This window comes from Sturnus vulgaris, chromosome 4, assembly GCF_052056855.1.
Source record: "Sturnus vulgaris isolate bStuVul1 chromosome 4, bStuVul1.hap1, whole genome shotgun sequence".
NCBI lineage: Eukaryota > Metazoa > Chordata > Aves > Passeriformes > Sturnidae > Sturnus > Sturnus vulgaris.
In genome coordinates, this window is record NC_142246.1 from 6,547,371 (window position 1) to 6,561,870 (window position 14,500).

The 14,500-nt window shown below is 37.7% G+C and overlaps 1 protein-coding gene across 9 annotated transcripts in view; it reads right to left on the reverse strand.

The window, feature by feature from the left end:
• Nucleotides 1-14,500, reverse strand: part of CTBP1 (C-terminal binding protein 1) — a 234,332-nt gene that overhangs the window by 174,183 nt on the left and 45,649 nt on the right. For all 9 annotated transcript variants that reach the window (XM_088163002.1, XM_088163000.1, XM_088163015.1 and 6 more), the window contains exon 2: nucleotides 7,182-7,340. In XM_088163002.1, the coding sequence (XP_088019128.1) occupies nucleotides 7,182-7,239 (58 nt within the window). In that variant the 5' untranslated portion in view covers nucleotides 7,240-7,340. The remainder of the gene's footprint in view (nucleotides 1-7,181; nucleotides 7,341-14,500) is intronic.

Sequence of the window (14,500 nt, forward strand, 5' to 3'; positions counted from 1 at the left end):
CAAGTGCCAGGCATTTTCACAATTAGCAAAGCCTCATGTTTTAAAGAGATTCCAAGAGTATTACAACAGCCTGCTGCTATTTATATCCCAGAACGTCTCTGGCTGATTTCTGTCGCAGAAGAAGAAGATGCAGAGGCAGCTTTTGTTTTTCTAACTTGCTACCTGACTTCAGGAGAGCTACGAGATAAAACACAGGCTCCTTAACTCCAAATGACCTGTCCATCAGACCACAATGACTTCTCTAACGAGGACAGACATCTCTGCTAGATATTCCCTCCCTGGCAAATTCCTCCTGTTTAAGGAGAGGCTCCCTTCAAGTTCAGTATTGACCTCCTGGAACGAGGACACAAGAATAGAGCAGCAGAGGCCTCCAGCACTAAAAGTCTGTCTCCACTTTTATTTTCTTGTTTCCACTTGCATAATCACACTCTCATCCTGACTGCACTAAGGGAGGAAACAGAATAAAATCCTTTTTTGCATCTCAGCCTGCACTTCCCTGAGGATGGGAACTGCCTCTGTGAAAGCTGAACATGACTGCTTTAATTAGATGACTACGTAAATTTTTCAGTATGTTTACCTAGACACTTAATCTTTGTACAGTTCAGTTTTCCAGAGCACAGTATAAAGCAACATCAGAGCATCTTCCCTGACCCCAGGCAGAAATAAGTACATATTACCATCAAGTACTTATGACTTCTAAAGCTTTTAAAATTTTTACCAGGCACTCATCTGCACTGTATAAAAGCTAAATATCTAGTCTGAAAATATTTTTATTAATAGAAGAATAGGAGGAACAAATTCCCTGAAGATTATTCAGGAATTAGAGGATGAGATGTGGTTATGTACTGGATTCTGTGTCAAATATCTGATACTACAAACACAATTAATGTAACCCTATAAAACCAGTGTCATGCTATATTATTTTCTATATTTAACATTGTCTTTGACACTAATATTAAGGGAAAATGTTTTGACTTTACTACTGTGTAAAGATGCAATTTTCTGGATAGATCACAGCTGAACATAGCTGCTGTAATAACAAAGCTATGTATTTTATTTCAATATACCAATCAAAATGTGACTACACAGATAAAATGCATGCATGATGCTGGGCACCACAAAAATGCAGTTTTTCTCTACAACATTCATAACTTAAATCAGTGACCTGAACATTTCAGCAAAACTTTAAAATCTCAGATTCTTTTCTCTGTAGATTTTCCCCCCTCAAATTTTCTTACTGAAGTCATGCTTTTCATTAGCAGCTACTATTTAGTATCATTTGGAGCAAAATGGGCTTCTAAGCCAATTCTCTTTTCATACAACTTGCATTGTTACAGTAATTCCTCTGCAATATTGCAGTACTTAAGTGGATGCAGATCCAAAGCCTGTGTAGGTGAAGACTCAGATGCAGGTTACTGCAGGAATCCAAAAGAAAGCTAAAAAACACTTTGCACTGCAAATACTGATATTAAGAACAAAGCCAAAAACCAAGCACAAGCCTGTGCATAAACATTTCAACTATTATTCTAATGAGATAAAGGATGCCTTTGCAGTAGAATAAACATAACCCAAATATAAGATAATTCTCCTTTGGAAAGAGGCAAACAATTTTGTTATGTTGAGATTCCTGGTAGCACCATTTGTTATTTTATTATTTTAAAGTCAACTTATCTTAGTCCTTAGAATACCCTCCCCAATTCTTTGAAGGCAACTTTTACCTAATTCTCTGTATTACCACATGTTCAGAAATACTTTCAAAGCTTTTACAAGCAAAACAGAGAAAAATACTGTTGAGTTGTTAAAACATGCTTGTATGCAATGCACCAAAGTGTGCATTTTTATGTTAAAAGACTTCTATCTGAAAATAAATTGGTTTACTTATAGAATATTCTTCTATAGGTTATTCATAGAAAACACTGCTTGCTTAAACACTTTCATTTGCTACACTTGAAAGGTTTGATGGCTGTTCCTGTAGAAAGATTTTGGTAGCTTTTACTATGTGATTCCTAATTTAATTTATACTGGATTGCTACAGAGAAAAGGAATTTACTCTAGTTCAAATCCTTATGTATTTGCTGAAGGCACTTAGTTAGAAAATCACATTTTTGCAAAGGTTAATTGGTACTTTATAAAGGAGCTACTTTGACTTAGGAAACAAATGATAAAATATTAGGAATCTTTTAGCTCCCTCTGCTGCCCTAATCCTTCACTAAGCCACCTTCTGAAGTCTATCAAAGACACCAAGCAACGAGGCAACCCATTAATCCCTTTTTAAGAAACATTTGACATATTAAGTATGCCCAGCACTAAGATCAGTACACAGGAAGAAAACTCTATAAAGGACTATTTGATTTATCATTGCCTTGTATTTTATTATTTCCTTTCTCCAGCATCTGAAGCAAGTGAGACAATGAAGAAAATGTTCAAATTTGGTTGCCAGTTAATAAAACTGGTAACTCCTGTTCGCCAAAGAACTTGACATCTGCAATTCCCACTGACATAAGAAAGAGCAATGGGCACTCACTGCCTGGAAACATTTATTCCTCCTTCCTCTCATTTACAGATCAACTTACATGGTACAGACCAACCTTAGTAAAAAAATCTGTTTTGAAATTCAGGGAAAGCCCAGCCTTGCCAAAGTAGGCCATCTTCTTATTAATAAAAATTAATAATAAACTTAACTGCCTCATTCACAACTGCAAGGTCAAATCACAGTTTACACAAACTAGAGAAGATCCATCATTGGTCATGGAAGAACACTTGGTATTTGTCAATCTGGTACTTCCTATTTGTTAAGAAGCCAAGCTATTACATGCACAAGAAAACAGGAAAGTGAATGCATTTTTCTTTTAAGTCACTCTTTATTACAAGATTTCTCTATCAGTTTGGGAAGACAACCAAATTCAATTCATATCTGTTTTTTTCCCCTCTGCATTCCTCCTGGAGCCATCAACACACTCCATGTCAACTATGAACTGAAGATTCATCTTATTAAATCTCAAGCAGAAAAAAGAAGCTTTAAAAACACAGATGTTTCCTTATAGGGAAAGAAAGCCCAGGCCCTATCCTTGAAAAGAAAATGTTCATTTATCATGCACTTTTACTGTCCTTCAAAGTGCATCACACTTGGGTATTTGCCAGTAGTCAAACCTTCCCAAAGAAAGGCTGCCCTTCATAAAAGCAAAGATGAGAGATTTTATCTGAAATTTCAGAAATTCATCCCTTTAATATGCACTTTCTTTGCCAATTTATGATCCTGGCCAACTCTTCATTTCTTAGGTAATAAAGCATCACTGTTAAAATAGCTAAAATACATTCCAAGTTTTCTTCTGGGGACTTTTAAAAAAGATGAATCAACATGCATATAAAGAATAACATTAATACTAGTGCTGCACAAAAAGGAAAAAAAAAAGAAAGGAAATGATTGTTTGAGCACTCTGAGTGCTAAGATGCTTTTTGCTTCATCAAAACCAGAAGGAAAACAAAAAAAGCCAAAAAAACTCTGTCTGGGGACAGACAGGGTCTTCACAGACTTGTACTTGGCACATGTTGCAGTCTTTGCTGAATAAATATCACATGAGGTGCTCTGGGAAGAAATTCCTGGTTTCAAGCAATTACCTAATCGGGAAAGTCACTCTCAATTTTCCAGTTTCATTTCCAGCATTGTGCTGTGTACTTTACTCCCTTAATACCTGTGCAAACAAGCAAGAAGAAATGAGAGGAGCCCCTTGCTTCCTCCACCAGTGTTCCCTAAAGCTTGGAAACCCCCCAAAAGCAGTGTATAATAAATATATAGTGCTCAGGCAGCTAAAGTAATGTATTTAAAAATAATCCACAGCGTTCACCAAGCCCATTCACAGACAATTCAGACATTCCCCCTGCATACAGCCACCTTCTGTTCCTTCCTGCTTCATCTATTAGCACCCAGCAAATGCAACAGAGGTCAGACATCCCAAGGTAACTGCCAAGCAATGGTCAGTAAAACATACACGCATTTAATTAAAGATTTCTAGAATACAAGCAAATAAACAGCATTGTTTACAGTTTGTTACAATATAAAGCACAATAATACCTTAATTAGAGATAACAACTTTTCAAAATGCCAAAAACATTTTGAATTTTTCAAATTACCCACAAAATGAACACATTTTATTTTTGCACTGTGACACTTCCAACTGTTCTGCCAAATGTATACTACTATAATTATGCTTTGCAATCACCAGCATCACCGGAGAGGGGGACAAAGAACAATATAATCAGTAACTAATTAATCTTTCACATGTCCTGATGCCATTTATCTCCAAGGGAAGAATCCTAAATGTTATTTTACAAATTGTGAAGTGAGTTTAATATTAGCATCTCAGAGTGCCTTGAATCATGTCCTTATTCCTAAGCATAATTCACAGTTACTGGTGGAAGTTAGAAACCAGAAATTAATACCTGGATTTTTTTAAGGGACAGTCTTCAACAGCAGAGCACTGAAATGTGCACAAAAAATATATTTGCAAAAAGCTTCAGAATTAAAAGCAAATATTCAATTTAATATTTAAGAAATCATCAAAGGGAATCAATAGGCACCCCAGAGACAAAATCACTTAGCTACATTAAGCTACATTATGTTCAAATAATTAATGAAAAAGTACATAACTGGTAGTAGTTAGCAAGTTATTGCAGCTTATTTTTAAATGAACTTGCAATAGAAATAAAGTGCATCTTTAAAATATTTTCTTCTAAGGGAAAGTTCAAGAGAAGAAAGCAATGCACAAACTGATGATCAGAACAGCTGACCAAGATGATGAACCACCTTTAATAGCTCTGCTGCTCATTACATACCCTGAGCTTTGCAAAACATCACACATCTTTCTAAAATAGAAAATATTTAGGATGTGCTATGAAAGGGACATATATAAGAGAACAATTCTGCATAACTAATTTTTAAACCTGAACAGGACCATATGTTGAAAAAAAGCCGTTTTAAACAAGGGCAACCCCCTCGTTTTTATCCTTTTTTACACTGTTTGAAATCATCAGACAGGGAAACATGCTTACAAGACTCAAAGAACATTGGAATGTATAGATTCACAAGAGCAGAACACATTCTCACACTTAGAAGCCAAATTGGGTTCCCATAGCTATAAAATTTCAAGCATGTTTCCATATTTGCTGTTTTACCCCCTCTCCTTCTCACTATCTTCTGCCTGACCTTCCCATTCTATTCTCCCAATCTGGCTATTTGGTAAATGGGATTAAGGAAGCAGAGAGTTGGCTTAAAAAAACCCTTTTTTTCCTACATTACTTTTCAAGTGGATCAATTCCCTCCACTGCATGGCCACACAGATTTTACCATAGGATGGATGCAGTGAATTGTGCAGAGGCAGGGAAAAAGAAGCCAGACAAAAGGCACTGATTAAACAGCATCACTGGATGTGAGCAGGAAGCCTGGGGGAAGCCACTGCTATTTCAGTCACAGTGGCTGCTGGTCTGTCACCTCTGTCCCTAACAATGCTCCTTCCCACATCAGCACAGACTTCTTGCCTCTTTCATTGTTCTGTTGCTCAATATAATAAGCCCATAAGGAGGCTGAAATTGCACTGAGTGGGCTGAGCTGCTCTGACTGCTGGCTGCCATCAAAAGGGACAGGTTTGTCATTCTTCTTCACAACTTGCCTATTCGGCTGACTAACACAGGCAAAAAACCCAAAAAGTTAATATTCTCCATTTTGTATTGAGGAGTTGGATACAGAAACTCTAGGAAGGGGAACTGAGACTGGGAGCAGAGAAGAGGAGCATGCACACTCCTAGGTCAGTTCTAGCTGATCCAGCTGCAGAGATGCACAGAAAGTGGGGCAGCCTTCCCAATTTCATCGTGCTCTGCAGTCAGTTCCCCATTTCTCTGAGCAGGGATCAGCCTCCAGTGAGCAGGTTCAACTGGCCACTTGGCCAAGCAGCCTAGGTGGGACACAGTAACAGTGTGGACCTGGCAACCATGGGTGGGCTTGGCCAGTTTTAGAAGACTGACAAGAAGATTAATCACCCAAACCAAATGTGGAGCTGCATCCTTTGACACTTGGATAAAATGTCCCTTTCTCTGGCTACATTAGACAAAACAGTCCCAGCAATCCCACTGAATTTTTCCAGCTGCCCCTTCCATGCAACTGCTCTATCATCTAAGCAGTGATCTGGAATTGGGAATTTACCTAAAAGGAAAATATTCCAACAAAACGTTTTAGTACAAGTAAACTTCTCAGTGTAGCTCATGGTAGAGTCACACTCACACTGGCACAAAGAAAAGAGTAAAAATCCACTGCCAGGACTCCTCACACAACACAGCTGCTGGGAAAGGAGCTCAAGACCAACATGGGGAGGAGGCAAAGGTTTCACCTCCAGTTCACATCATTTGACATGATGCAGAGACCATGTGCCCACCAGCCTGTACACTGTCTCCCATCATGTTAAAAAGAAATTAACTATTATCTTGCCTTTTAGTGAGAAACTAACATCTTAATATAAAAATTCGTTTAGTCCAGACCATTCATGTATATTCTTAAAGTATTCTTAAGTACAACTTATCCCTCAGCCTGCTTTCATACCAGCTTTAAAAGCCCTTTTGGAGAGAATAGCAGGAATGTGTAATTCATCATTTGTGATCTAAGGCAAAATGTCAGACCCAAATTATTACAACTCCTCTCACTAGAATTCACACTATTTTTAATACTCATTTAATACTTGGGGGTTTCATGCAATTTTTGTTTTGTTTTCATCTGACTTTTTACTTCCTTTCAAGGATCAGATACAAACTGTTAAATCAATCTACATGAAGCAAGCCTGTAGAGAAAGACTCCTGAGAGCACTATGTGGTCATCTTGCCCTTTTGCAATTGTTGTTCTGTATAAAGCCACAATCTCTTACAGTGTTTGGGTAGAATGTTGTAAAACGGTACGATGAAAGACAACTCAACAGTAGAATAGGCCACAGACTAGTTTCTTTTATTTGTCTAGATCTGTTTCCAGCCAAAAAACAGCATTTGTGCTGGTTTTAATATTCTCAACAGGAGGGAATATTGTATTCAATATTATCTCAACAGGAACTACAACTCAACTAAAAATACAGGGAATGACCAAAAGAAAATATCAGTATTGCACAAAACTAACAGAGGTAAGATTAGAAATTGAAATGTCCAACCTTCAAAGATGCGATCCAGACGTTGCCGCTTCACTTTGTGTTTGTCCATTAGAGACATAAGAGTGGAAGCTCAAAGAACGTCCCCACACAGTTTGGTGATGCTCTTCTCACAGCAGCCACCAGGCAGAAATGCTCAGGCTTTTACAAGCTTATTTCCACCTGTGAACAGAAAGATAATCTTTAAATACATCATTTTTGGCACCTTTGTCCAGGTGATCTGGAGATGACCTGTATGTAATCTAAAGAATTAGAATAACCTCACAAAGTTTTTAAATCATATTAGGTAAATTGGTATTTATTTCACAGCAAAGTGTCTTCTAAGCACAGAGATACAAAGCACATGGCACAGCTTGGAACCAATCAGTAGGGAAATGTTCCAAGACAGCTGTGTTCTGCCTTTTCACTGACAAGTTCTTTTCTGCCCTTCCACTGAACAAGCCATGAACTAATGCAGCCACCTTGGGCAGGCACAGCTCCATATTCCTATAAATTGACAGAAACACATTCACCTGAGATGAAATTGGGAAGGCACAACTTAGCATCACAAAGCTCACAGTGAGAGAAAATACTCCTTTCACTCTCAGCTGTCAGGGTCTCGATGATAACATAATCCAGAGTTTCGGCTTGGAAGTTGAAGGAAACCAAGTCAAGGGGAACAGACCCAGGGAAACACATCCTGGTGACCACAGAGAATGCCAACATCTCTATCAACCAAATGGCATTTGGAGCAGGTTTGTGCATGACTAGGCAAAGCCCTCTGGCAGCAGATACAGCCAGGGACTTTTCAGATACCGTGGAGCTGGGCAAGGCAGCATAAGGGCATTGCAACAAGCAGGCTGCAATTTCAGCCAAACCACTGAGAACTGGGAAGGGGGGCACGGGGAGAGAGGAGGAAAAATCCCTAAGTGAGAACCTAATCATAGCAGTAGAAGATAAAATGCACATGAGCAAGTGGATGTGGTAAAACTGTGGATACAGGTGCTCTAAAAAGCATAATCAGAGCACTGCTTTTATTCACCTTTCAATATCTGAGTAGACCTTGAGAAACAAACAGAGCACACTGTGGTACAAACACTGTGCACACTAAAACGAGCCAAATAATCCACCTCCCTGTTTCTTTTTATTCCTGCCCAGCAGCTTTCAACATTAGTGGATAGGATTAAATGGCCTTACAAGTGACTGAACCTAGAAATATGTTTGTTTTTTTCTAGAGGCTAAACTGAACTAAAACCAAATATAGGCACATTTCATTAACATATCATCAAGATTCATGAACTCCAGGTGAAATGATAAAGAAAAATATTTTGAGTATCAAGATCTGCACATTTGCATTTCAATTAAGTATATTTACCAGTACTGCCCTGCTCAGTACATTTGGACTTTTAATAAAGTTCCTTCTTTGTGTTTGTTGGGTTTTTTTAAATTTAAAATGGAGTTAATGTGCAACATTCACCAGGCTTTTAACTCTTCATTCGCCTCATCATCCTCTTCACTTCCTCTCCACACCTCTTTATCCTCAAATTCAAGATTCTTCTGCTGTTCTGCACAGTGTCTGATTCCAGAATATATATATATATGAATATAACATCCCATCATGAAGGTGAGAAGAAAACTCGATGAGGAATGCAGAATCCTATTTTTTTTACTCTTTAAAAAGCCAAGGCTGTTGCCATTTTAGAAATTCACTTTTACATTTCTCAAATTGGTATTCTTCCAAAATACAATGTTCTTCAACATTGCACGTGGCTGTGTTACAAGACAGCACAAGCATTACATCAAATCTAATATGCATTTTATAATCTTAAAAGCCAACTATGAAAGTATAGAACTATATAACTGCCAGCCTTGGCTTAAGCCAACACCCCAAACCTATGCACAGGACCAGCCTTAAACTAGTCTTTATTTGCTTATCATTTCTGTTTTATAATCTACTTCCTTCAATTACCACATAGAAAGATCTAAAGCATAAAAACCAAACCAAAATATAATGAACATTTTAAACACTAGTCTTGGTTTAAATTTGTATAGTTTATTTAATTTCCCATCTTGTAGAAACACACAGGCCTGCTGGCCTCCTTGTGCTGTTTTGTTTATTCATTCAGCAAAAGATTTTTCCACTGTAGTCACTCTGCATACAAAGCTGGATGACAGCTGTGAAGAACAGACCATCTGTAACTATTGACCTACCACTGAAAGTGTCACCAGATGTTTTCTATCTGTCTACAGTAGCTTCAAAGTGCACCATATAAATCAAGTATTTTTTTGCTTTCAAGCATTGTTTTAACATTATTTTATTGATAGCAAGTTGTCATAAGTTTAAAAAAAAAATTGAGCAAAAAATAAATTAGCATGTTAGCACCATTCTAAGTTTTATTACACATCATGTTCCAACAGAAAGAGCAGATGATGATATGGGAAGCACTGCCCAGCAAAACAAAAGCCTTGAAATTGTAGAAATGTTAGTTACTGCAATTGCTAAACCACAACATGCATAATTGTATTTGAGAAACTCACTAAAAATACAAGCACAGTGCCTGATGATCTAAAAACCTGAACACCAAATACCAAATAGTATTCAAGACCAGACTTCTGTAAGTCAGTATTTTAAGATTAAGTGAGAATCTAAATGATTTCAGAACACATAGTGCTTATCATATATGTCAAGTAGTATCTACAAAGCCATCTGAGATACTATCAATGAATAGAACCCTTTTGAGCAGTACATATTTTAGATCAAAATATACACTGTTGCAAACAATATTAGAGTTTTTCCTTCAGTTAAGCAGATGATTCCAATGTATTTTTAAAGAGAATATGTCTCTGGGTATTGCTGGAGTATTTAGCTCTTTCTTAAGAAAGGAAGAGCTTTACTCTGAGACTTCAAGATAAAAGGTAAAGCGATTTTCCAACATATTTTCAGCAGAGAGAGCAAATCCTACAAGCTAAAACAGAAATTATAAACAAGTAAGTCAATTTTTAATTCAATTTTCAAAACAGATAATACTGGTAATGAATAAAGGATAAACATTAGCTGTGATTGAGAAGATTTGAAGGAAGACCCATTCAAAAACCATTATTTCTCCAGAGAAAGAGGATGAAAAGGAAGCAAACTAAGAAATTGGTTTTTATTAAGAGAGCAAAGCAGTAGGCTAATTATACACACCCTGTGTATGTGTGGGTTGTGACAAATTCCACAAGATCAGGGACGGACTCCCCTCAAACCCAAAATGCTGCAGCATGCAGGGCTGGACCATTCCCTTTGCATCAGCCTAAGAGGGGAGTTTGGCATGGACCAGACTGATCCAACCAGGTCTGAACAGAAAATCTGCATCAGCCCGGATTAGTTACCTCACTTTAGAGATCCAAACTCTCCTGAGCACACACTTTCACCCCCAGGCTACAGACTGCAGAAGGCTGATTTCTACCTTTGCCCCACTGTCAGCTGCAGGCAGGGATTTGCAGGCCACCTCAAATCACAAGACAAAGCATAAGAAATCTGAAACAGAAATTAAATTCACAGAACAGATTGACAGGTCATTAGAGGATCAGGCCATGAAGATCTGCATTACCCTAGGGAATCTCAGCCTTCACTTAACTCCATTTCAGCTTACACTCCTTTGTCTGAAACTACAGTAAATTATTCAAATATTTTTTCTTTCTACTAACAATTATCAAAAAGTATAATGTGAGGCTATCACAGGAAGCACTATGAAATCCCAGTGCCATCAGTTTTGATGATCCAAAATTAGATAAATTTCCAAGACAAGCCCAAGTAATGCTTTACTTCTCCTCCCTTCCCATCCAAACTGATATTATCTCTATTTTCCATCACACTTCACAAGCCTTGAAGTGGCCATTCTGCACAGTCCTGGAAGCAATAAGTAAATACAATCAAAGTGTTTTTCCTCATGTCAGAAATACTTTGATTTCCCGAAATAATTATGCATTTTGTTATGCAGTAACTGTTTGTCTCAGTTAGTAAACAGATAATTTAGTCCAACCCAGATCCACTAGACCAGGTTGCTCAAACCCCATCCAACACGGTCTTGAACACTTCCAATAAGGATTCCTCCACACTTCTCTAGGCAATTGTGTCTCATCATCCTCACTGTAAAATAATCTTTATATTCAAGTCAACCATACCTCAATGTTATTATTAAGAAATTGAAATGTATCTAAATTTCAAAATATTTCTGTAGTACAAAACAAATCTTGTGTTTGGCAAAAGAGAGGATCTAACGGTGCTGATGAACAGACAAAAGTATAATGACATAAAAATGCTAAGAGAAATTTCTTTTATTTGAACATTAGCTTAGAGATGTATTTACTCAGTAAAGCAGTCAACCTTTGAGACTATGATAAGAAATGGGTTCTCAAATAGGAGGACGAGTAAAAGAGTACAAAGACTTTTGTTTGGGTATTTCTTTAAAATGCAGCAGGGATTGCTACAACAACTGGAACATCCTCTTTGGAAGTTCTGCAGGACAGCTTCTGTTCTTACATCCTTTCCTGAAGATCCTGTGACGTACACTGAAAACTTCTGCAGTATGAAACCATCACATTACCATCACTGTGCTCAAAAATATTCCTGCAAATATTTAAGCTACACTTAAAAATAAGTATGGCATATTGAGCAGAACAAAGAGAGATTAATTGCCAGAAGAAAAAGTATATGTCAGCCTTTTTGTGCAAAAATTGAAGTTATTCCATCTTGTCTTATGAAACGTAATACTGAATTAAGAAGGAAATATATAATTATATTTTCCTGTCAGACAATTTATCTTACCATTAAGTATGGCTAAGGCTAAGCCACTTTGCCTTACCATTAGATGTCAGTACAGTCTAAGAGAAACTGTACAGGGAGCTTCAAGATCAATAAATTAATCACAAAAATGAAGCCATTACTAAATCAGACACCAAAATACACGTTAGCTACTCAGAAAAGGACTAAAACCCCAAACCTTCTAATGACATGACCTAAACCTAAGGTGAATCTGTCTCAAAAAGATGGAGGACTACAAAAAATGCCTGAACAGGCAGTAAGCATGGTCCAAAGCATGAAACAGCTTGCTGAAAAACTCCCCCAGCCTGAAGACAGTATGACTGAGTAGAATATAACAAAGGCATATAAAATACACTCCATGTCTAACTCAGTGTCTGGGGAGCACACAGTGAAATAGCAAGCCAGAATATTAAAAACAACAGGAAGCTTTGTCATGGAGCATGTAATTAAAGTGTAACATCTGGTGTCACAGGTATCGTGCATGGCAAAACCTTAAGTGGTTCTTAAAAGGGATAAGACAAGTTTATGGAAAACACATCAGTGGCCACTGACAATAACAGCCACAACACCAACCCAGGTCAGAAATCCATAGCTGGGAAATGCCAAAGGCAGGGAAAATGTCAGCACATGCTTTGTTCTCAGTCAGCAATGACTGCACTGTGTTCCACTGACCAAATGTCTGTTTAGTTCAGCATCCAGCGTTTGCCAAGAAATGAGGTGCTGCATTAAAAGAGCAAGAGCAGAGCAAACAGGATACTTCCTTCAAGCACAACCCCTGGCCACTTCTGGAGCCAGAACACAGGAGAGGTGGAGCTGCAGCCCCTTCTGACACGTGGGCATCCCTCACATTCATTACATAGGAAATGCAGAGATAAACTACAAAATGGACTGATCCAGCCATGCAGCAAGTGAGATTCACAGCTCACAGGGATGCACAAAAAATATCCTAAATGCAAAATAAAACTATAGTAAGTTATTGCTCACTTGTACTACTAACAAGTTAGTACTAACACAGGTTGAAAAGGTACTGCTGGAATCATCAAACTGACCACCTCTCCAATGTAAAGCCTAGGAGACGTCTAGAAAATCATAAAATCATCATAATTAAAAAACTGCCAGTGCCATAGACTCCACCCTAGCACATGGAAAGCCCTTCCAGCAGTAGTTGTCCTTTATTACTGGCTGGTTTTGCTTGTCAGTTTGGCTTAAACTTCCAGTGATTAGATTTTTCTTGCAGCTTTGCCTGGCAGACAGAAGAACTCCCTCATGTTCTTTGTACAGGTACCTCTTAGATATCACCAAGCCATCCCTTGGTCTACTTGCAGAAGAGACCAAGCTCCTGGATACTCTCCTAGGAAGTCATAATTCTGATCCTAAATTGTGTCAAACCTGTGCATCCTTACATTCAAGAGCAAGTCATTAAAACACTGGTTAGTGAGTGCTAGAACAAGACAAAGCCTTGTAACTGCAGGAGCAGTTAAATCAATATCCAAAACAAAAGAACTTTTACCATTCTCTTTCACAGTCCTTGAATACATTCAGGGACCATATCTGAGATTAAAAGACTTTGCACTCGCTTCAGTTTTTTCATTACCAGTGCAAAGCCAGTTCTTTTTAGGATGGGGTTCTCTGCCCCAGCAATACAGGCAACAGTCTCCCCTTCTGTATTTATGACCCAAAATTTGAATACAATTTCACAGAGTCATCCAGGTTGGAAAAGAACTTCAGCATCATCAGCAATTTTTTTTCTCTATTTATGAGTGGAAGCATTTTTTCCTGTTGATAAAAATTTTCCAGATAAGGCCAAGAACACTCTTTGTCAGCACAACCCTAAAACCAAGGCTTATGGGCTTTTAACATATTGTCCACTATTTTTTAATACTGTAAATTCCCTTTTGAACTGTTCTTTCTAATTACTTTAGCACCAAATAAAATGCTTTCCAAAATTTAGTGCAATAATTTGATAAGAATAAGTTCGTATTTTTATGGCACAGGACTGTAAAATGGCCTTTTTGACAGGGAATATGGTGAAAACAGTAGAAGAGGTTGTGGTAGTAATTCTGTCATTACAAGCTTTTTATGAGGTATTTGTGTTCACCATAAGGGTTTTTTTCCCAGAGTTTTGTTTTTTTCCCCTTAGCAGCATTCTCTCTCAATTATACATCTGTCCACGAGCCAAAAATTACTTACTGCTGAAAATGAATTAGTGCAGATGTGTATGACTACAGACAGATGGGAAGCATCTCTGCTATCTCAGATTTCTAGGTCATGAATAAAACTTCTTTGAAGAACTCAAGCTATTAGAAAATTATTAAAGGCTAGCAACCTAGGACATGTACATTTTTAAGTAAAATTGAACTGATTTCCTGAGTGTAAGAAAATACTCATTGAGCAATACTGCAGCTATGATTCTCATCAAACAATATCTCTAAAAACTTCCATATCAGGTATTCAGCATAAGCTTCTTTAGGAAGACCAGCATCCTCAGTCTTAGTCATGAGCAGATTTAAAGGAAGGGAAATGAAGAACCTGATTC